This window comes from Erigeron canadensis, chromosome 1, assembly GCF_010389155.1.
Source record: "Erigeron canadensis isolate Cc75 chromosome 1, C_canadensis_v1, whole genome shotgun sequence".
Classification (NCBI taxonomy): domain Eukaryota; kingdom Viridiplantae; phylum Streptophyta; class Magnoliopsida; order Asterales; family Asteraceae; genus Erigeron; species Erigeron canadensis.
The window spans coordinates 58,867,758-58,890,573 of record NC_057761.1 but is presented as its reverse complement, the minus strand read 5'-3'; the positions used below and the strand labels follow the sequence as shown (position 1 = coordinate 58,890,573).

General features: G+C 36.8%; 3 protein-coding genes across 3 annotated transcripts; 1 reads left to right on the top strand and 2 right to left on the bottom strand.

Moving 5' to 3' along the window:
- Positions 1–3,024: 3,024 nt before the first annotated feature.
- On the bottom strand, positions 3,025–4,180 carry LOC122596189 (putative F-box protein At5g50220). Its single transcript, XM_043768724.1, has 4 exons — positions 3,914–4,180; positions 3,735–3,801; positions 3,285–3,649; positions 3,025–3,183 (listed from the first exon to the last, which is right to left on the bottom strand). The coding sequence occupies exons 1-4, from the start codon at positions 4,178–4,180 to the stop codon at positions 3,025–3,027; spliced, it is 858 nt and encodes a 285-aa protein (XP_043624659.1).
- A 1,944-nt stretch (positions 4,181–6,124) lies between these two features.
- LOC122596178 (F-box protein At1g30790-like) lies at positions 6,125–9,751 on the bottom strand (the record flags this gene model as incomplete). Its single annotated transcript, XM_043768712.1, has 2 exons — positions 6,125–6,902; positions 9,561–9,751. Coding segments are annotated over 2 exons (969 nt in total), but the record flags the coding sequence as incomplete, so codon positions are not given.
- A 2,077-nt stretch (positions 9,752–11,828) lies between these two features.
- On the top strand, positions 11,829–22,304 carry LOC122585829 (calpain-type cysteine protease DEK1). The gene is made up of 29 exons (XM_043757951.1): positions 11,829–12,083; positions 12,227–12,385; positions 12,612–12,862; positions 12,949–13,131; positions 13,218–13,353; positions 13,667–13,797; positions 13,879–13,993; positions 14,100–15,066; positions 15,154–15,264; positions 15,388–15,446; positions 15,546–15,708; positions 15,803–16,076; positions 16,158–16,308; positions 16,401–16,512; positions 16,595–16,760; positions 16,837–16,907; positions 16,990–17,081; positions 17,188–17,350; positions 17,436–17,507; positions 17,598–17,975; positions 18,073–18,188; positions 18,273–18,570; positions 18,898–19,217; positions 19,382–19,733; positions 19,817–20,242; positions 20,327–20,455; positions 20,535–21,053; positions 21,194–21,430; positions 21,521–22,304. Exons 2-29 carry the CDS (start codon positions 12,261–12,263, stop codon positions 21,824–21,826), a joined length of 6,423 nt encoding a protein of 2,140 aa, XP_043613886.1. The 5' UTR covers positions 11,829–12,083; positions 12,227–12,260; the 3' UTR covers positions 21,827–22,304.
- Positions 22,305–22,816: the final 512 nt, after the last annotated feature.

The window sequence follows — 22,816 nt, the reverse complement described above, 5'->3', positions numbered from 1 at the left end:
AGTACACGTTTTCTTTAATTATGTTGTTAATTTAATTACAAATATGCCATTATAACTATTAGCCTTTGATTAGTTCTATCTAATGGTTACAATTGATTGAAAAGGTTCTTAAAAGTTCTTACCTTTTTAAAGGTTTTTAAAATAACCTTTCCATATATATATATATATATATATATATATATATATATATAGTAGTGGGGTGAGATAATTTGAGACCACCTCTTATTTTAGGACCAACTAGGACCATTGATTTTTATACACCATCATGATCTACTACGATATACAAGACTTTTTTTGTAAAAACACTAAGACTTTCCGGCGATGGATCCATAGAAAAATCATGTGTAAGTTACTTACACATGTGTAACTTACACATGTGTAAGTGTGTAAGTTAACTTACACATGATTTTTCTGTGGGCCCGTCGCTTGAAAGTCTTAGTGTTTTTACAAAAAGTCTTGTATATCATAGTAGATCATGATGGTGGTGTGTAACTTACGAAAATCACTGGTCCTTTTTTGGACTTTTTTTAGTTGGTCTCAAATTATCTTTCCCCTATATAGTAGTATAGTAAAATTATATTACATATATATCAACCGAGTCAACTTCAATGGAAACCTAAAATTATCTCACAACACAAATGGCATTAGATGCATGTTTAAAACTCTAGCTAGGTTTACATCTCTAATAAGAATATAGTAACACAATTGGTTGAACGCTAAGCAAGTAATTTACCTAATTGGTTAAATAATCATTAATAACTTAAAAATACACACGGGATTTTCTGCTAAACATAACAGCTAGCATACGGCATATATACGTTCACTCTAGGCGCTTGCCTATTTTGCCTAGCATGCCTCGATATTTACTTTGTGTTGACTAATAGTAATATCAATCTTTTATCTATATAACTTAATAAAAAGACATACCCATATTGAAAGTTACGCAAGGCCGGGGATTGTATAAAATACCCTCCCCACAAAATGCATATGTATAATTATATATGTTTCTTGTGCTAGATAACAGTTGCCGAGTAATGTCACACTATATATCATTTATCACCGTTGCAACGTGCGGGTCTAATTTTTCAATAAATAATTACTACTCTTGGAATGTAGAATTCAATTTATACAAGGTCCCCTCCAACACGTACTGTAACTCATACATCAAATTTGTTAGTTATTATGTTAGATAGTTATTTTAGATCAATACTTGACATAATCCAAGTTTATGTACTTAATTTAGATAACAGGTCAAGTTATAATTTGTTAGTTTCATCTATATATACTTAATTTAGATAGAAAGAGTAGTGGATTTTTCTCATTATGTACATGTGTGAATTAACCTCATCATAATTATGTCGATCTGGTATCACCTTAATTGCGGGATGTGTTGGTTCATGCATCCTGAAACATATCCTTAAAGCATCTAGTTTGTATTCATCTGAACAGTTTAATAAGATGAAGACGTACGTACTGCTGCAAAAGTGATTTAATTATATGAAGACTTGATTTAATTAAGAAGTTGACATGATATTCATTAAAGAAAACACAAGATCGAAAATACAGTTCAAGAGTTCTTGTAATTGTGGATGCGCGTACAAAGATAAATAAACAACATTGAATAGCCAAAAAAAAAAATATATATATTTTGTGAAGGGAATGCGCTTTAAGACTTAGATCATCAACTATGGTATGACTGCACTTTGTTACTTTAACTTGCAAAACGGCATCATAATTAACGAATAATAGAATCTGAGTACTCATTAAGCAAAAGTAGTGACAAGCTTATCGTAAGCAAGCCAATACATGATCCCATCCACAACTACTTAATTGGTTACCCCTAACTAGTAAAACAGATGTACGAGGTAAATCGTTAGTAGTACTACATGATGGACTTTTCCAAACCCGTGAGCTTAATGTGAAAACCTCAACTTGCCAGGGGATGGAAGTCACTTTGTCATCGGGCCACGGGCGATACCTAAAACAATCTTTTCTTGGGCTTTTTAATTCACATATGTTTTTTTTTTTTTTTAAAAAGTATGGATTAGTTTAACTCAAAAGCCTACAGAACCATCCCATTATCTATCTGTATCTATGTTATATTGTAATGTCACTGCTGGAAAACCATATATATTCAGTTATTCACAAAACTATAAGGAAAAAGGATTTTTAGCCAGACATGAACCCTATATCCAGAATTAAAACATCCAACCACTTGGTGCAATTTGAAAAGTAAAAATTATATAAATCTCATAATAACCAATTGATCGAAGGTATACACTAGACACTCTAACATTTTTATTTTTTTTTCCCGAAACACATTTACAAAGTTGTACCACCACTTGAAAATCTCAGCCCACTATACTATCGAAACTAACACACGGGATTTTGTTCTAATCAAAAATGCATACGACATATAATTAAATTCACAAAAATAAGATCTTTAACTCTATATTCATACTACTACCAAGTCCACTTTAAAGAACATTGGTCCATGATAACATACACCAATACAAAAAATGTCCCTTAAATTTCTCATCGTGTGCAGAGTTATTAAACAGTGATTAAGCACGTACTCTTTAGAAAAGAAGTTCATCGATCAGACCTTTCTGTTGTTGGGTCTTATATAGAACTTCTCAGGACTCTGTCGAATTGGTTTGGAATTGAAAGGTTTGATGATTTTTAACTTAATTTGTGTGCTTTATAAAGATTCAGCAAGTAGCTAGCTAGGTGAAAACGTACCGTTTCAGTGAGTAATTTGTGAAGAAAGCAAAAAGGCTGAATATAATTTGTTGTATGCATAACTTAACTTTTGTGGCTACTAGCTAGTCAGACAGGGGCTACTACGTAGTATATTCGCTTAGAAACTTCAAGTTGTATGCATCAAGTTCACAAATCAAAAAAAGGAGCTCGGTACGTACAAAGATAAATAAACATTCAATAGCTTAAAAGTATAGACTAGTCAATCTTGAATGGTATGACTGCACTTTATCACTTTAATCTTTACCTTGCAAAATGGAATAATTAAAAACGAATAATGGATTTTGACTTATTAAGCAAAAGTAGTAATGTTTCCGTGTAGGTGTTCACAAATATTGAACCACAAACTCCATCAATCCCAAGATCATTGATGTGTTCAGTAGAGAGTTTATAATCACCTTTTTCTATTATAGGTTCACCATTCTGCCTAACACACTCACAGACGCAGGAAAATGCGGTGCATTTATAGTGTAAAGTTTTGTAAATGATTTTGTCACGTGATCCTTCATCATCATCATCCATACATCGCAAACTCGCATCCGATGGTCTTTATTGATCATCTTAAGCACAAGAAGAGACTCATTTAGCTTGGAGACGGACAAAGCATGGTAATCGTCGGTTGCTAAACTATCTGGGAGGTATACTTCTCCAAATTCTTCACTCGTCAAATCAAACGGAATAATCAAACGATATGTTTTCTGCATAGCAGTCTTATCGTAAGCAAGCCAATACATGATCCCATCCACAACTACTTGTTTATCCGTAAATAAGATTGATGTACGAGGTAAATTGTTAGCACCACATAATGGACTTCTCCAAACCCGTGAGCTTAATGTGAAAATCTCAACTTGCCACGGGATGCATGGTTGCCTTGATCTGTGCCCACAGGCTATAGCGACACGCAATCTTGACAAGCTTAGGGTCAAAAGTGCGAGGGCAAACCCAAAAACCCACAAAAGTAGTCAAACACATACCTTTGCGATAAGGCACAACAATAGGATCAACCGATCTTCTAATAGAAGGATTCCAAATCACAACCGTCTCTTTGTTAATTGTACGATGATGATCATTATGATAACCGTAGCAGCAAATCAAGCCATGAGAGCTACCGAATATACTTGGTTTACCAATTGTGCATCGTGGTCTTCTAAGCTGATAAGGGAATGGGCAGGGAAGACTTGTGTTGGGGGAAAGTCTCGTCATCAACAATCGATACATACTTCTCACTAGAAATTTTTCTATCATAATAACTTACAAGTAAATTGTGCGGCTGAATGAGGCTGTGATCAGCAATAAACTTGGAGCTATGAATGAGAGACTTCCATGTTTTTGAAACCGATGTGAATCGGATCAACGATCTGACAGGCATCCTTTTGATGATTTCCTCTTGGATTTCAAAAGGTATATGACTCCCAGACATGATAATTTGGGGTTTGAGTTTTCTTTTTTTAGTCGACATCTCTTCTCAGGTAAATTGGTTAGAAAAACGAGAGGGTTTAGGTATAGATTGTATATATAATATTAATTAATGAAATTTGGTTTCCTATGTTGTTATTCATGGGCCACTTCATCGATTGATTTGGGTTCGGTCGTTTTGGTTTTTTTATTCTAATTCTAATAGACTAATACTAGTCTATAAACCCCTGCAAGGCTGCAAACCTACCAACAATTTATAGATTTCGTGCATGTATAACATTAGGTATCTTTAACTTTGCAATACATTAAATTTATATATATTCTTTGCATATTTCTTAGTTTTAAACTAACTATGAAAGTTTCACGTGTTTTGCTTGCTTATATCTCGATCATCAATCTCGGCAGACCCAGTAATGTTACTAAGATGGATGACAAAACCATCGATCGTTCAACTTTGCAAGTTTTTAAGGATCAGAAAGCATAATAGAAGTTGTGCTCTCGAGAATCATACCAACATCAATACCAGCATCAGGACGTTCCACGAATTCAGGGCCCGTGTAAAAGCTAGGCTATTTTATCGCGTACACTTTTGTGGTCTTTAGTTGAACCATGTGAGCTTAAAACTATCGGTTGTTGTAGCCACTGGCATAATTTTTTTTTTTTTTTTGAGAACATTCAAAAAAGTATTATTAATATGAAATCTAGCGAGAAGTTAGGAAATACAGACGAGTGTTTGACAGAGTGCATTACAGAGAATTAGAATTGAAAACTATTCCATTGCGGGCCATTTTGATGTCGAGATTAGAAACACTATTTGATATCCAGAGATAGGTATGATAAGGTTTCCCAGGAGCAGTGGTGAGAGTCTTCTGTATCTCGAAGAGGTCTTTTAGTGTAGAGGGTAGAGTCCGTTTGGGGGCAATGGAGGAAAAGATGTTCTGCTGTTTTGACATCTGAGTTGCACAGTGGGCATGGGTAAAGGGATGTTTCTAAGCAGCAACTGTTTAGAGTACGGCAGGCGATTCATCTCAAGCCTCCAACCTAGAATATTGACTTTTAGTGGCGCAAGCCCGAGGGGCACTGCCATGTAGAAATTATAACATGTTCCAAACCCGGGAGCCTCATCACTGTATTCATAAAAATTGAATTGATTATGTTAGTTATTTCAGATCAATTTTCCTTATACAATTGTACTTAAACATAATCCAAGTTTGATCTACTCTTTTCAAAAAGTTTAAACTAAATATATAGGTGGCAGGAAAGTTGTAATTGGTACATGCTGGGATTAACTTAAATGTTGGCATCATGTGCAGAGTTATTAAACACTTATTAAGTAGAAAAGAAATTCATTATTCGGTTTGAACTCAAATAGGAGACTGGTTTTGGGTTTAGTGGTTGTTTTCTTGCTGTTGATCTCAATGGGTCTTCCATTCTACTGCATAAGGGTTTAGCCTTGATCGAGCTGAATTTTGGCTAATCTGCAGTTCCATGTTTAATAGAATCTGGCGGACTTGGTTTCAGGCCAGTGGATATTGACGGGAAAAACTAGTCAAGTTCTAATGTATTTGTTTCATCTATACTTAATTTAGAAAGAGTAGTGAAGTTTTCTAATTTGTGAATTAATCTCATCATAATTAAGTCGATCTGGTGTCACCTTAATTGGGGATGTTGATTCATCCGTAAAATTACGGCCCAAAGAATCTTTTCTGTATTCATCGGAACAGGTTAATAAGAATGAAGACTGCTACAAAAGTGATTTACATGAAGACTTGATTAAAAAAATTGACATTGAATAGCTAAAAAGAAATTAACATTGAATAGCTAAAAAAAAACAGAATGATCTGTGTGTATGGAATGCTATAAGACTTAGATCTTCAATGGCAGGCATCACTGCACTTTATTACTACTTTAATCTTTACCTTGCAAAATGGCGCTGCCGCCATCATAATTAACGAATAATAGAATCTGACTCATCAAGCAAAAGTAGTGTTTCCGTGTAGGTGTTCACAAAGATTGGTCCAATATTTCCATTACTGATGTATTCAGTATCCGCATTTATTATAGGTTCCCCATTCTTCCTAAATCCTAAAACTCTTGTAGACGCAGAAAGATGCGGTGCCTTTATAGTGTATAGTTTTGTAAATGATTTTGGAACACCATGTTTCATCATCATCCATACGTCGCAAACTCGTTTCTCATCCTCTTTATAGGGTTTAAGCACAACGAAAACTCGTTTCTCATACTCTTTATAGGTTTTAAGCACAACGAGAGACTCATTCAGTTTAGAGATGAACAAACCACTGAAAACGGTTGCTAAACCATCTGGGAAGTATACATCTCCAAATTCCTCACTCGTCAAATCAAACGAAATAATCAGAGCATATGTTTTCTGCATAGCAGTCTTATCGTAATCAAGCCAATACATAATCCCATCCACAACTACATGGTTATCCATAAATTTAATTGATGTACGAGGTAAATTGTTAGTACCACATAATGGACTTCTCCAAGCCCATGAGCGTAATGAGAAAACCTCAACTTGCCACGGGATGAAAGTCACTCTGTCATCTGCCCACAGGCGATACCTAATATTGACAAGCTTAGGCTCAAAAGTGTGAGGACAAACCCCAAACCCCACCACAGATTTAAACGTAGGTTCGAGGTCAGGCACAACAATAGAAACCGATTTTCTAATATAAGGATTCCACATAACAACTGTCTTTTTCCTTGTATCATCATGATAACCGTAGCAGCAAATCAACCCATGAGAGCTACCGACTATACATCGTTTACCATATGTGCTTTGTGGTTTGATAAGTGGAACAACTGATGAGGGAATGGGCAGGGAAGACTTGTGTTGGGGGTAAGACCGAGTGGTGTGAGGCTTCCCCCACGCGTCCCACCCCCCCCCCCCCCCCCCCCCAAAAAAAAAAAAAAAAAAAAACGCGGTCAGAACGCCGCCTACATGGTCCCGAGGTCGCGTTCCAGCTAGTCAAATGGTGGTGACTGGACCAAAACAAACGCCCACTATTTGCACTTGTTTTTTGAGCCTTCCTCTTCTTCATGCATCCAACGGCTCCTTTGACTAAGTTTTTCCTTCTTTTTTTTTTACTTAAACCATTAATCTCCTTTTTTTCGTATATAAACCCACCATTTTCACCAATTACTTCCATATTCTAACTCATATCTTATTCAAAAGCACCACATTTTATTCTTTAGATTTTCATGGATCTCAACAATCCATTGTCTTCAAGCGAGAGTTCGACCGATAGCTCATCCGATAGTTCGAGCGTTCATCCGAGCTAGACGCGGCCATCTCGAAGGCGGCCATGTTGGCCGTAAATGCTATGTTGGACGTCGTTCGCGACAATGATGATGATGATGATGAAGATGAAGTTCTAAGACCGCGGTTTAAGAGAAGAGTTACTATTGTGCGTAGGCGTTAAGAAGACGAAGCTCGACTCATGCGTAACTATTTTGTTGACGAACCGATTTACAATGCAAAGATGTTTAGGTAGCGTTATCGTATGAGTAAGCGGTTATTTCTTCAAATATGTGATGATTTGGCAACCGAGTATCCATTTTTCCAACAAAGATATGATGGGCCAGGGAAGCTTGGTTTCTCAACCAAGTTAAAGTGTACATCGGCGCTCCGTCAATTGGCTTATGGCACTAGTATTGACGCATTTGACGAGAACTTTGGCATATCAAAAAGGACCTCACGTGACACACTAGGACACTTTTGTACCGGTACAAATTTTTTACTCATAACGTTTTATAATTTTAGCTAGTTTAATTTTATATATAGTTTATATATAGTTTATAATGTAGTTATACTTTTATTATAGTTTAGATAGTTTAATTTTATATGTAGCTTATATATATATATATATATTTTTTATAACGTAGTTATACTTTTATTATAGTTTAGATAGTTAAATTTTATAAGTAGTTTATATATATTTTATTATAGTTTAAATTTATATGTAGTTTATATATATTTTATTATACTTTTATTTTATATGTAGTTTAATTTTATATATAGTTTATACATTATAACGTAGTTGTAATTATATATAAATAGGCATAAGGGAACTATATGGTAGTACTTACTTACGTAGACCGACTTGGAGTGATCTCCAATGGATGTACGAGGTCCATGAACAACGCCATGGTTTCCCGGGAATGATTGGGAGCATTGATTGCATGCATTGGACATGGATATGTGTCCTAACGCGTGGTGTGTCATTCATACTCGAGGTGATATTGGGAAACCGTCGTTGATGCTTCAGGCAGTTGCGTCTTATGATTTGTGGATTTGGAATGCATACTTTGGGATGCAGGGGTCCAACAACGACATTAATGGTTTTGAAGCCTCGCCTGTTCTTGAGGAGCTTATATCCGGTTTGGCTCCTACAGGTTAGTTTTAAAGTACATTATTTAAATTCGTTCTTTTGTTTATATTAAGTGTACTATCTATAATTGGTTCATTTATTATTATTTTGTAACTTCTTTTTATGCAAATGACAACTTTTACGAGACCGGATACTATTTGGGAGATGACATCTACCCGAAGTATGCAATTTTCGTCAAGACTTTTACCAACCTAATTGACAACAAAAGAAAGTTTTTAAGAAGAATCAAGAATCGGCAAGAAATGATATTGAAAGAGCGTTTGGTGTACTGAAGAAGAGGTGGAAGGTTATTAGTAATCCTGCACGGTATTGGGACAAAGAAAAGATGCAATCCGTGATCTACACTTGTATCATCCTACATAACATTATTTTATAGGACGAGGACAAAGCTTTCTGTCAAGACTACGACCCGGAAGACCCTTCTTTAGACCCGGAGTACTGGACACAAGAAACTCCCATGGAGCAACGGATCGAGAACTTGCATGCGATCAAAAGTAGAGAAACCAACAACATGCTCATGGCGGATCTAGTGGATCAAGTATGGATGACCCCGTTCGCGACAAGATGAACTTGTGCCCGACCTTAATGAATTCGTTAGCGATGATGAGGATTAGTCTTTTATATTTATGTAATGGAACTTAATTTGTATTTTATATGTATGAACTTTTTTTTAAATGTTTTTTGTAATATGTAGTTTATAAAATGATAATAATAATAATAATAATAATAATAATAATAATAATAATAATAATAATAATAATAATAATAATAATAATAATAATAATAATAATTAACTAATCATTACTTCATGACGCATGACAAAAGACCTCACTAACTCAAATGTCTCACACCCCTATTTTTTAAGAATGCCCACCATGATGACATGGAGCCATGTGGCCAAAGACCCCTCTCCATGAGAAGGCCTCATACCATGTAGTCTAAGTCTCGTCATCAACAATCGACACATACTTCTCCTTGAAAATTTTTACATCATAATAACTTACGAGTAGATTTTGCGGCTGAATTAGGCTGTGACCAATAATGAACTTGGAGCTATGAATGAAAGACTTCCATGTTTTTGAAACTGATGTGAATCGGATCAACAATTTGACAGGGAGTTTTTTGATGATTTCCTCTTGGATTTCAAAAGGTATGTGTGATTATACAAGTTGATCTCGGGTTTGAGTTTTTATGTTTTTGTTAACATTTTTTTTCCAGCAGGTATTGGTTGAAAAACTAGAGGGTTTAGGTATGATTGTATTATGAAATTTGGTTTTCTTATGTCATTCATTCATGGGCCGCTTCGAGTGCGTGAATCATGAATTGATAGGAATATAAAACATATGGTTTTGGGCTTCTTAATTTATTTTTTTAAAATACATATGGTTTTGTTTTTATATAAGTTTCGATTAGTTTAAACTCAAAAGACTACCAATAAACCATTCCGTTAGACAATTTTTCTTTTACGCTATAAATTACTCGCAAATATCGAGAGGTATAACTGACGTTGTTTTAGTGGGCTCACGCTAGAAAGCACATTGCCAAATACATTCTCCGTTTAAACCTTTAGATTAAAAATCCTATTGCCCAAGTTTCTGGAGAGAAAAACTCACCCAGACCCTATCCCATTAGACATATATCTATCTATATCTATGGTTTTTTTTTTATTTAAACAAACATCCCTTTTATATCTCAAATGATGATTTAAACTACCAAACTGACCCCGTAGGCCCGTACCCTCTCATTTCCATATTGATGTACCACAAATACTCTTGATGAAATATTTATATCTATCACTCAACTCTTAAAATCACTACAGTATCCCTTTTATAGCAATCACATACACTACTTATTGCCGCCACCGTCACCAACAGTTGCCGACCCCATTATCATACAACCGACACCACCTGTTGCCACCACCATCTCCATCTGTTCCCCCAACCATTACTATATTGTTGCCACCACCAACATGTTTTTTGAAGAGTTGTTTACGACATTGGAGTTAACTAAATATAAGGAGTAAGTTCTAGTGTTGGAGACATTTATAGTTATGTGACTACAAGATAAGTTTGTTTTAATACTTATTCAAAAAAAAGTAAAATGATTATTTAGCTAAGTAGTTAAAGATTAAAGCATTAATTTATAATCATATTAGTTGAAAGCAAATAACTACATTTATGTAGTATGAAAAGTTGTTGTTGGCTTATACCTTTCTTCTAAGAGTTTTCGCCGTGATTATATTAAGATAACAATATAATACGTAGATACATAATTCTTTTATAAATTTTTATTGGTGTTATATTGTCATTCACCTTTATCTCTCAATGTTCTCAACTTAGCTTAGTCTGACACATACAACAAATAGAACAAAGTTGTTTTCAATTTGACATTTAGAGAAAGCAAGAAGCATACTTGTCAAAAGTGTAACCTTTTTTATTAGCTTTGAGCTAAATAAGTGACTACATAGACTTGTTTGTCTTGAAGATGCGTGTATATATAATATATATGAAATTCAATACCCACAAAAAACTTAGAAAAACAATCTATACTACTAGATAATATTTAGCTGCATAACTTGAAAATGTGCTCAAAGTTATCAAAAGTAAAATCAATGTCTGGACAAACCATAAAAGCTTCATGCCTTCATGGCTTCATCTGTCTCATGATTTCTTGATCATAAAATGATAAAAATCATTAAAGGAAAATATCACAACATAGTAATTGGGCATCCTCTCACCATGTATAGTCCAGCCCAACAGGCTTCAAACCCTAAATTCCAATTTAAACCCAATAATACAAACACAAAATTTTCAATCACTAACCATCAAGTTTGACAAAATTTTCGTATGGGACCCTTTACTTTTTCAACTTTTTATAGAATTATAATCAACACTTTTCCACTTGACCTCCTGAAAACCGGATTTTTTTCCAAGTAATTAATTAGTAAAAATAAGACCAAATGTGTCTCCATTATCCAACATCTCCACGCGCATCTCCATTACAAAATCAACGCGCACCAATTAAATCCCCAGTCAAAACCCATCCCTCACTTCTTATTGGCGCGTGTTCTCACCTTCCATTTCATCATCTCAACAATACATCTCTCAAGGACAAGCATATACAGCTGCTGTTATTTTATCATTATTTACAAAACCACTATCCACAGACTCTCTCTCTTCCCAATCTTTTTACCAAAAAAAAAAGCTATCATTTTTTTCACTGTGTGTTTGAGTGCGAACTGTGTGTAAATAGAGGGTTCTAACCAAATCCAAAAGGGTCTCTGAATCTATAAGAAAAATTTAAACTTGATGTGTTTAAAGTCATCTTTTCATACATTCTTGAAAACCCTAATTTCTTGAGTTTGTGCTTGATTATTGCATTTTGGTGCTAAATATCTATATAGTAAACCCTAGTTTTCTAATAGCTGAATTTTGCCCCCTTTGAAGTTATCATGATGTTTGTGGCACTTAAAATCAGTTCGTTCAAGTAAAGGTATGAGCTTTTTACTGGTTTGTTTCAAGTATACATATACGTATAGAAATATATATATATGTGTATGTATGTATGCATATCTTTAGGTTAATTGTGTGTTGAAATATGTTTTTGTATCTTTATTTGGATATTGTGTTGTTTAGTTGAAGGTTAATAGAGAAAGGGGGAAAAGAAGCCATGGATGGGGATGATAAGGATGTAATGTTGGCGTGCATAATTTCAGGAACCCTTTTCGCTGTTTTGGGGGTGGCTTCTTTTTCGATACTTTGGGCAGTTAATTGGCGGCCGTGGCGGATATATAGGTACCTCATTCTCCATTTACAATTTAGAATATGCTACTTTAATGGATAGTTTTTGCTAGCATATTAGTTGCAGCTTAGGCTCAATCGACTTTAAGTACTGTATACTGCAAGTATAGTTTTTTCTTGCATTATGAACTCAACATGACCGCAATGAATACGTTCTTGAATAGTTCCTGTAGTTCTTTGGAAACCAAGTATTAAAGTTATCGATGCTATTCTTTTACAGTTGGATATATGCTAGAAAATGGCCAAGTTTCTTACAAGGGCCTCAGTTGGGAATAGTATGTGGTTTTCTTTCACTATGTGCATGGCTGGCTGTAATTTCACCTATTGTAGTTTTAATCACATGGGGATGTTGGTTGATTTTAATTCTTGGTCGAGATATCATCGGGTTGGCAGTCATAATGGCTGGAACAGCTCTTCTTTTGGCGTTTTATTCGATCATGCTTTGGTGGAGAACACAATGGCAAAGCTCGAGTACGTAGTTCTCGACTATCTCTATTTTGCTTTCAGCTAAGAAAGTTATGAAAGGGTAGAAATGATATAGTATATTCTTGAAATAGGGGCTGTTGCTGCTCTTTTACTTCTAGCTGTTGCACTGCTATGTGCGTACGAACTGTGTGCAGTTTATGTCACAGCTGGTTCTACTGCTCCACAGCGGTACTCACCTTCAGGATTCTTCTTTGGAGTGTCGGCAATTGCTTTAGCAATCAATATGCTCTTCATTTGCAGAATGGTCTTTAATGGTAGGCTGTTTTGAGATGATTTTAGTAAGTATTTGCTTTTGTGATTTGCTATATTTATTGTATTTTTTGGGTTTGCATTTTTACAGGCAACGGTTTGGATGTTGATGAATATGTCCGAAGTGCATACAAATTTGCTTATTCCGACTGTATTGAAGTTGGTCCAGTTGCATGTTTACACGAACCACCAGATCCGAATGACTTATACCCTAGACAGTCTAGAAGGCAAGTACCCTAGTTAAACCTTGAAAAAAGTGGGATGCTCATCAAAGTATCCGTATTTGGTTTGGGAGGGTAATGGGTCATTTTGGTACGAATCAGTTTGACCAGGAAAACTTTGTCTAAAACTTCTGAACCTTTCTATGAATAGTTACTGTGTTAGATAGGATAACTAATAATGCGAATTATCAGAAGTTTCATCTTATCTTTTCTGTAAGATATGTCCAGTTATAGATTTGCATAGACTTTGAATAATAAAGATTGCATATTTACTAATCTCTTAAGCATTATTTTCTTAATAGTTTTATGATTCTTGCAGGGTGTCACACCTTGGGCTTCTTTACTTCTGCTCACTTCTTGTACTTCTAGTATATTCTATATTGTATGGTTTAACTGCTAAGGAGTCCAATTGGCTTGGGGCTATTACATCAGCTGCTGTTATAATCCTTGGTATATATTAAAATAGTAATTCGAAATATTTCAGGCGGCTTTATGTTTTGTTTCAAATCCATTGAATTTAATCTTTTTTAGACTGGAACATGGGCGCCTGTTTATACGGGTTCGAGCTTCTTCAAAGTCGTGTTATAGCCCTCTTTGTTGCTGGCACATCTCGTGTATTCTTGATCTGCTTTGGTGTTCATTACTGGTCTGTCTGTCTGTCTCTCCTTCTCTCTCCCCCTGTTAGAATTAGTTGCACTTATCAATGAGTTTAATTATATTTGTTAATGATGTCGTTTTCTGGTTATGGATAGGTATCTTGGCCACTGTATCAGTTATGCAATTGTAGGGTCTGTTTTACTCGGTGCAGCTGTGACACGTCACTTATCTGTTACTAACCCACTGGCTGCAAGACGAGATGCCTTGCAAAGTACGGTGATTCGTTTACGAGAGGGTTTCCGTAGAAAAGAACAGATCAGTTCGTCTAGCTCATCAGAGGTTTGCCGTAGTAGTAGTGCCGAAACAGGACACCTTGGTAATAGTGCACATTGCATGGGTGACCCGAACAGTTGGAATCATGTGGAGGGAGTCAACAGTGAGAGAAGCTTAGATAGCGGAAGACCTAGTTTAGCCTTGCGTAGTAGCTCTTGCCGATCGGTTGTTCAAGAGGCTGGAGTTGGCCCGTCATCATACATGGAAAGAAATAGTGAACAGCCTTGCTCGTTGATGGTTTGTTCTAGTAGCGGGCTTGAAAGCCAAGGGTGCGAGTCTAACGAATCGATCTCGGCTAATCAACAAGTCTTGGATTCGAATTTAGCTTTGGCGTTTCAAGAAAAGTTGAATGACCCGAGGATCACATCTCTATTGAAGAGGAGAGCCAGGGCTGGAGATATTGAGTTGACTAATTTATTGCAAGATAAAGGTTTAGACCCAAATTTTGCTGTTATGCTGAAGGAAAACGGGTTGGATCCAACGATTCTTGCACTGTTGCAGAGGAGTAGTTTAGATGCAGATAGAGATCATCGTGACAATAACGAGGTTATGATTAATGAGTCGAGTGATGTCAACAATGATTTGCCTAATCAAATATCGTTGTCTGAGGAACTTAGGGTTCGTGGACTGGAAAAATGGCTTAGAATATTCAGACTTCTTTTTCATCATGTTGCTTGTACCCCTGAGCGGGCGTGGGTCCTATTCAGTTTTGTCTTTATTGTCGAAACCGTAATTGTGGGCCAATTTCGACCGAAAACTGTTGAAGTCATCGGTGCAACACACCAACAGGTATGTAGGGTCAAATGTTTGCAATCCAAAATCTTTAGTGTTAATTGTTATATCATCTTTGTAATCAAATCGGCAAAATGCATGCAGTTTGAATTTGGTTGTGCTGTGTTTCTATTATCCCTCGTTATTTGTTCCATTATGGCTTTTCTTCGCTCACTACAAGCTGAAGACATGGTTATGACGTCAAAACCCAGAAAGGTATACTGTTATCATGTAGCTGTACTCTTATAATAATGCGTTACTTTTTTATATTTTTGTTTATGTTCATTGTTTTTAGCTCTGTGGTTGAATTTTTTTTTAAAAACGGTAATGGATTTTCAGTATGGTATTATTGCATGGCTACTGAGCACTTGTGTCGGCCTTCTGCTGTCTTTCTTGAGGTATTTTCAATGGTTTTTTTTTTTCTATTAAATTTTCTGCATTTAATGTTATCTAACGTAGTACGAATTTGATTACTAATAATGCATGATAATTTGCAGCAAGTCATCTGTTCTCCTCGGTTTGTCTTTGACCATTCCACTCATGGTTGCATGCCTTTCTGTCGCTATTCCTATATGGATCCGTAATGGATATCGGTTTTGGGTATCAAGAGATGACTATGGAGGTCAAGTAGGAAATTATCGTTCTTTCTGGATGAAAGAGGTAAGTTACCTTTCTCTTCTTCTCTCTTTATAATAGTTTTACAAGTTTTTGGTTATGCAATAATCATGGCATATGAACAATTTAATTTTATCAGGGTGTTGTTCTATCGATCTGCATATCAATATTTGTTGGATCAGTGTTATCTCTCGGTGCAATAGTCTCTGCAAAACCATTGGAGGATCTAGGCTACAAGGGTTGGGCAGGTGGTCAGAACAGTATAAAATCACCATATGCATCATCAGTTTACCTTGGGTGGGCCATGGCATCTGTGATTGCTTTGTTAGTTACCGGCCTGTTACCAATTGCATCATGGTTTGCCACATACCGTTTCTCTCCGTCTTCAGCTATATGTGTTGCTATATTTTCAGGTGAGAATAATAACAATGTACGAGTTATAAAATCAAACCGCTATTTATTAATTTTCGGTTTCACATTCCTGTTTTCTACAGTTGTCCTTGTTGCATTTTGTGGTGCATCGTATCTGGAGGTTGTGAATTCTAGAAAAGACAGTGTTCCAGAGAAGGCCGATTTTCTAGCTGCATTACTTCCATTGGTGTGCATTCCGGCTTTACTGTCTCTTTGTTCTGGTTTGCTTAAATGGTAAAAGATCCACATATTCCCCTTATAAATATATAGTCTTACATGCATAATGAATTATAAGTGCTTTATGTGACGTGTGAATTAATTTGCAGGAAGGATGACAACTGGAGACTTTCGCGAGGTGTTTATGTGTTTGTAATAATTGGTCTTCTTCTGCTTCTTAGTGCAATATCAGCAGTTATAGTCATAATCGATCCATGGACGGTAATTTTAACACTTACATGTGTACCACTTGGTGGAATATAAGCTTTGTATTAACTCGAATATTTGTTTTAATTGACTACAGATAGGGGCATCTTTTCTCCTACTTCTTCTCCTGATTGTTTTAGCCATCGGTATTATCCATTTCTGGGCTTCAAATAACTTCTACTTAACCAGAATGCAAATGGTCTTCGTTTCTTTTCTCGCATTTCTATTGGCCCTGGCTGCACTTGTTGTTGGTTGGCGTCAAGGTAAATATAGTTTTTGTAGTTATTACTTTTAATATTTTATTGCTTTTTAATGACGCATCTTTTTATACAATTACAGGCAGATTTTTTGTTGGAGCCTCTGTTGGGTACTTTTCATTTTTGTTTCTTCTGGCTGGCAGGGCATTAACTGTAAGTATTATTTACAATCATATTAAAACTTCCAGTATTATACATTTTCTTTAATACTTCAATGAAAAAATTATTTCCTCAGGTTCTTCTCTCACCTCCTATTGTTGTATATTCTCCACGAGTGCTGCCTGTATATGTATATGATGCTCATGCAGATTGTGGGAAAAACGTCAGGTTTGTTGGAATCTCCAATTTGCATATCTTAAATACTTTTCTTTGTCAATATGGTCCATCCACACTCGTTATTGTTGAACCTCATTTTATATTTATTCATCAACAGTGTTGCTTTCATTGTCCTTTACGGGATTGCGCTGGCAATCGAAGGATGGGGTGTTGTTGCAAGCTTAGTAATATATCCACCGTTTGCTGGAGCAGCTGTGTCAGCAATTACACTTGTTGTATCATTTGGTTTTGCTGTTTCTCGACCATGTTTGACTCTCGAGGTTTGACCATTCATAACCAATTACACATACTGAAAAATCTACACTGATCTTTTTTGTTGTTAAAAGCGTTTCTTTCTATTTGTAGATGATGGAGGATGCTGTACACTTTCTCAGTAAGGACACTGTCATCCAAGCAATCTCTCGATCTGCTACCAAGGTATATTTCGATCTACAATTATATTTCAAAGTTGTGAATATCAATTACCTAGGACTTGTGTAATCCGAGTTTGTTTGATCCCCAATGCAGACCAGAAATGCACTGTCAGGAACTTATTCAGCTCCACAGAGGTCTGCTAGTTCGGCGGCTCTTTTAGTTGGGGACCCTGCTGTCACACGTGACAGGGCAGGAAATTTTGTGCTCCCAAGAGCGGATGTCATGAAATTAAGAGATCGTTTGAAAAACGAAGAACTAGCTGCAGGATCCATTATCCGCAAGATAAAGCACGGGATATTGTTTCAACATGATTCAACCAATGATATAGGTTATAGAAGAGAAATGTGTGCACATGCACGGATATTAGCCTTAGAAGAAGCAATTGATACTGAATGGGTATACATGTGGGATAAATTTGGTGGTTATTTGCTTCTTTTGCTCGGTTTGACCGCCAAGGCTGAACGTGTGCAGGTAAACACGATTCGTACTATTCTCGTGTGGTAAATCTGAGAGTTGTGTGCACATGCACGGATATTCTGTATTTGAATGTTTCTTGTTTTTGTTACAGGATGAGGTTCGTCTAAGACTCTTTCTTGATAGTATCGGGTTTTCAGATTTAAGTGCTAAAAAGATCAAGAAATGGATGCCAGAAGACCGTAGGCAGTTTGAAATTATACAAGAGAGGTAAGGATCCGTCCTTTCATATTGATTAAAAAAAAGATATTTTGGCTGACAATCTGACATCATTATTATTTTTTGAGTGTTTAGTTATCTAAGAGAGAAAGAGATGGAAGAAGAAATCTTGATGCAGAGGCGTGAAGAGGAAGGCAGGGGTAAAGAGAGGAGAAAAGCGCTTCTAGAAAAGGAAGAACGGAAATGGAAGGAGTTAGAAGCTACCCTTATATCATCTATTCCAAATGCTGGAAGCAGGGAGGCAGCCGCAATGTCCGCTGCAGTGCGAGCAGTAGGCGGTGATTCAGTTCTTGATGATTCTTTTGCACGTGAGCGAGTTTCAAGCATTGCACGCAGAATTCGTTCCACTCAGTTAGCTCGTCGAGCCCTCCAGGTAGCCCCCTTTTGTCCACACTTTTTAGCTTCTTATAAATATTTAGTCCCTCAAATAGGATTGTGGAAAAGATTATTATCTATATAATATTAAATAGTAATGTAGATTTTTGAATAAAATGATTTAGGAGGCTATATATAAATCTAAAATGTACTTTGGGCGATGTTTGAGCCGTTTTCTGTTTAGCTACTTTTGTTGTATCTACTGTTTTGACTCATCACATATTAAAACCTAACACAAGTTGATACCCATTCAGAAATCAAGTAGGTCAAAATCGTAACCACTAGTCAATATCCTCATGTACTTATATTAATATTCGAATTACAGACGGGAATTTCCGGTGCTGTGTGTGTTCTTGACGATGAACCAGTAACGAGTGGTAGATACTGTGGCCATCTGGATCCCACTATATGTCTTACCCAAAAGGTCAGTTTTTCAATGGCGGTTATGATCCAACCCGAGTCTGGTCCTGTTTGTCTCTTGGGTACCGAATTTCAGAAACAAGTGTGTTGGGAAATTCTTGTTGCTGGATCTGAGCAAGGAATGGAGGCAGGCCAAGTCGGACTTAGACTGATAACTAAAGGTGACAAGCAGACCACTGTTTCAAAGGAGTGGAATATTGGTGCAGCATGTATTGCGGATGGAAGGTAAGCCCTTAGTCCCATATGTGATGTTAATCTTTACTAACTTTTCAGAAAATCGTTTTACATCAAGTGTTTAACTATTAGATTTGTCATCACCAAATTCATACGATACATTAGGGCTCAAAAGTAACTTATAATCTTATTATTCAAAATATTTCAACTGTCAGGTGGCATACTGTTACGGTGACGATTGATGCTGATTTAGGAGAAGCAACTTGCTATTTGGATGGTGGTTTTGATGGGTACCAAACAGAGTTACCATTGCGTGTGGAAAATGGAATTTGGGATAATGGAACAGAAGCGTGGGTCGGTGTTAGACCACCGACAGATGTGGATGCATTTGGAAGGTCCGATAGTGAAGGAGCTGAATCCAAAATGCACATAATGGATCTTTTCCTTTGGGGAAGATGCCTATCAGAAGACGAAGTTTCCGCTCTACCTGCCGCGATGGGTTCCACTGAGTACAATATGCTTGATCTTCCTGAAGACAATTGGCAATGGACAGATTCTCCCCCTCGGGTTCGTGTTTTCGTTACTTTCTACCCCTAGACCCTTCTTTTATGTGAATATGAACCAATAAACATGAACCAATATTTATGTAGGTTGATGAGTGGGATAGTGATCCAGCTGAAGTGGATTTATACGACCGAGACGATGTAGATTGGGACGGTCAGTATTCTAGTGGGAGGAAAAGAAGATCGGAACGTGAGGGGGTGGTTGTTGATATGGATTCTTTTGCAAGAAGGTTGAGAAAACCAAGAATAGAAACTCATGAAGAAATCATTCAGCGCATGCTATCGGTTGAACTCGCTGTGAAGGAAAACCTTTTGGCTAAAGGAGAAGCACACTTCACAGATCAAGAGTTCCCTCCAAATGATCGCTCGTTGTTTGTTGACCCAGATAACCCCCCTTCTAAATTGCAGGTTGTATCTAAATGGATGAAACCAACAGAAATAGTGACAGAAAATCAGTTGGGCTCTTCTCCGTGCTTGTTTTCTGGTGATGCAAATCCTTCTGATGTTTGTCAGGTATGAATGGAAAGCAGTTCGATTACTTTTCCCTGATTATATCACTTTTGCTTGTTGTTTGATACTCTGATTGATTTTGAATAGGGCCGGTTGGGTGACTGCTGGTTTTTGAGTGCTGTTGCTGTCCTGACAGAGGTTTCACGAATATCAGAAGTTATAATTACACAAGAATATAACGAGGAAGGAATATACACCGTCCGTTTCTGTATTCAGGTATGTAGCAAATCTTGATCCCGGTCTTTTTTTTTTATAAAGAGTATATTATATAACGTGATGATCTCTTTGTATAAAGGGTGAATGGGTTCCTGTTGTTGTTGACGACTGGATACCTTGCGAGTCGCCGGGAAAACCTGCTTTTGCTACAAGTAAAAAGGGAAACGAACTATGGGTTTCATTATTAGAAAAAGCCTATGCTAAGCTCCACGGTTCCTACGAGGCACTAGAAGGGGGGCTAGTCCAAGATGCACTTGTTGACCTTACAGGTGGTGCGGGTGAGGAGATTGATATGAGAAGTGCCCAAGCCCAAATTGATCTTGCTAGCGGGAGATTATGGTCTCAGTTATTACGGTTTAAACAAGAAGGATTCTTACTTGGTGCTGGAAGCCCATCTGGTTCAGATGTGCATATATCTTCAAGTGGAATCGTTCAAGGTCATGCTTACTCATTGTTACAAGTACGAGAAGTGGATGGACATAAACTCGTTCAAATTCGAAACCCGTGGGCTAATGAGGTGGAATGGAACGGGCCATGGTCTGATTCATCACCGGAATGGACGGACAGGATGAAGCATAAACTTAAGCACATCCCTCGGGTACGTTTATGGTCTATGGCAATATCTTAATGTATAGGAAGTTTACTGGATCCTATGATAATTGTGGCTTTTACACGAACTGGACTCTATAGTAAATGTCACTTACCCTTTTGATACTAATACAATGCTCTTCAAAACAGGCAAAAGATGGTATATTTTGGATGTCGTGGCAAGATTTCCAGATTCACTTTCGTTCAATATATGTGTGTCGTGTGTATCCCCCCGAGATGCGATACTCTGTCCATGGCCAATGGCGAGGTTACAGTGCTGGTGGCTGTCAGGATTATGACACATGGCATCAGAATCCACAATTCAGAATACGAGCCACAGGCTCAGATGCTTCGTGTCCTATACATGTGTTTATAACATTGACTCAGGTTAGTATTCGCTAAATGACATTTTTGTAAATTACCATAAATATTGATCAGTTGCATAATTTATTAACTTTCTCTGTTACATGCTTTTAGGGAGTGAGTTTCTCAAGAACAACACCCGGGTTCAGAAATTATCAATCTAGCCATGACTCGATGATGTTCTACATTGGGATGAGGATCATTAAAACTCGGGGACGCCGTGCTGCTTACAATATATATCTACATGAATCGGTTGGTGGGACAGACTATGTAAATTCTCGAGAAATATCGTGTGAGATGGTATTAGACCCTGACCCAAAAGGTTACACAATAGTACCAACAACGATACACCCAGGAGAAGAAGCACCCTTTGTTCTTTCTGTATTCACTAAAGCATCGATCACCCTAGAAGCTCTATAGACTGCAACGTTTTGCTTTTGAATGGTTTATCGTCATGATTCAATGTGGGTCGGTACGTTGCTGCTCGGTTTTTTGCAGACTCGTGGACCAAGTCCAAATTGGTTAACAGCAAGCAGGGGAATACGTTTGCTTGAATGCTGGCTAGAGTTCCAGATTTTGGGTTCAAGTGCTGTGATTGTTGACGAAGCTTTGAGCTTGTGAAATATCGAAGCCATGTTTTTACAAAAGTAGGGATTTCTAAGGGCAGGTGTAAGAATATAGGGTGTAATGTAATGTAATGTAATCAATGTAAGGGTAATTGATGTAAATGAATAGGAAAAGAGATAGGAGAATTTGAGTTAGATAAAAGGGGGCGGCAGCTGCAGTTTTGAAGTAAGGTTTAGTTAGTTAGTGCTTGCCTTTCCTTTTTAATTTTTAACATCATGTAAATGTTGACTATCTTTCATTGAGTTGAAATGAGAAATATATTTGCATCTCATCTGACCACACCATCATTTATGTTATTTTTTAAACCACTTTTCCGTAGTCAAAATGAGAACTAGATAAACTTGGTCACTCGAAAATCCGAGTTGAAAGATGCCGAGATTGCGTGGCTTAAGTGCACAACTATCCTAAACAATAACATTGTACTTTGGGGCATAAAAGGTCCAATTCCTCACTTGATATCATGTTTGTATCATTGTATGGGACATAAGCCGTATAGGGGCTAAGTTTCATATGGATATAACCTCAGGAAGAATAGTAAGCTGTACAGTTAATTTAGGACGGTGAAGTATTTACATATTATTTGACCCAATCATAAAAGAAGGGTCTCGTCATCTTAGTGTTCATTCTGAGCGTACAACCTGTACCCTGTATCAATAAGGTGAACGACCTCCTGAAACTATATAACGATCGACTAGTACTTGATTAGTGGTGTTGAGCCATGTTAATCTATGAGCACCCTCATCGGTGACTTGTATCGATCAAGAACTTATCTATACCTAAACT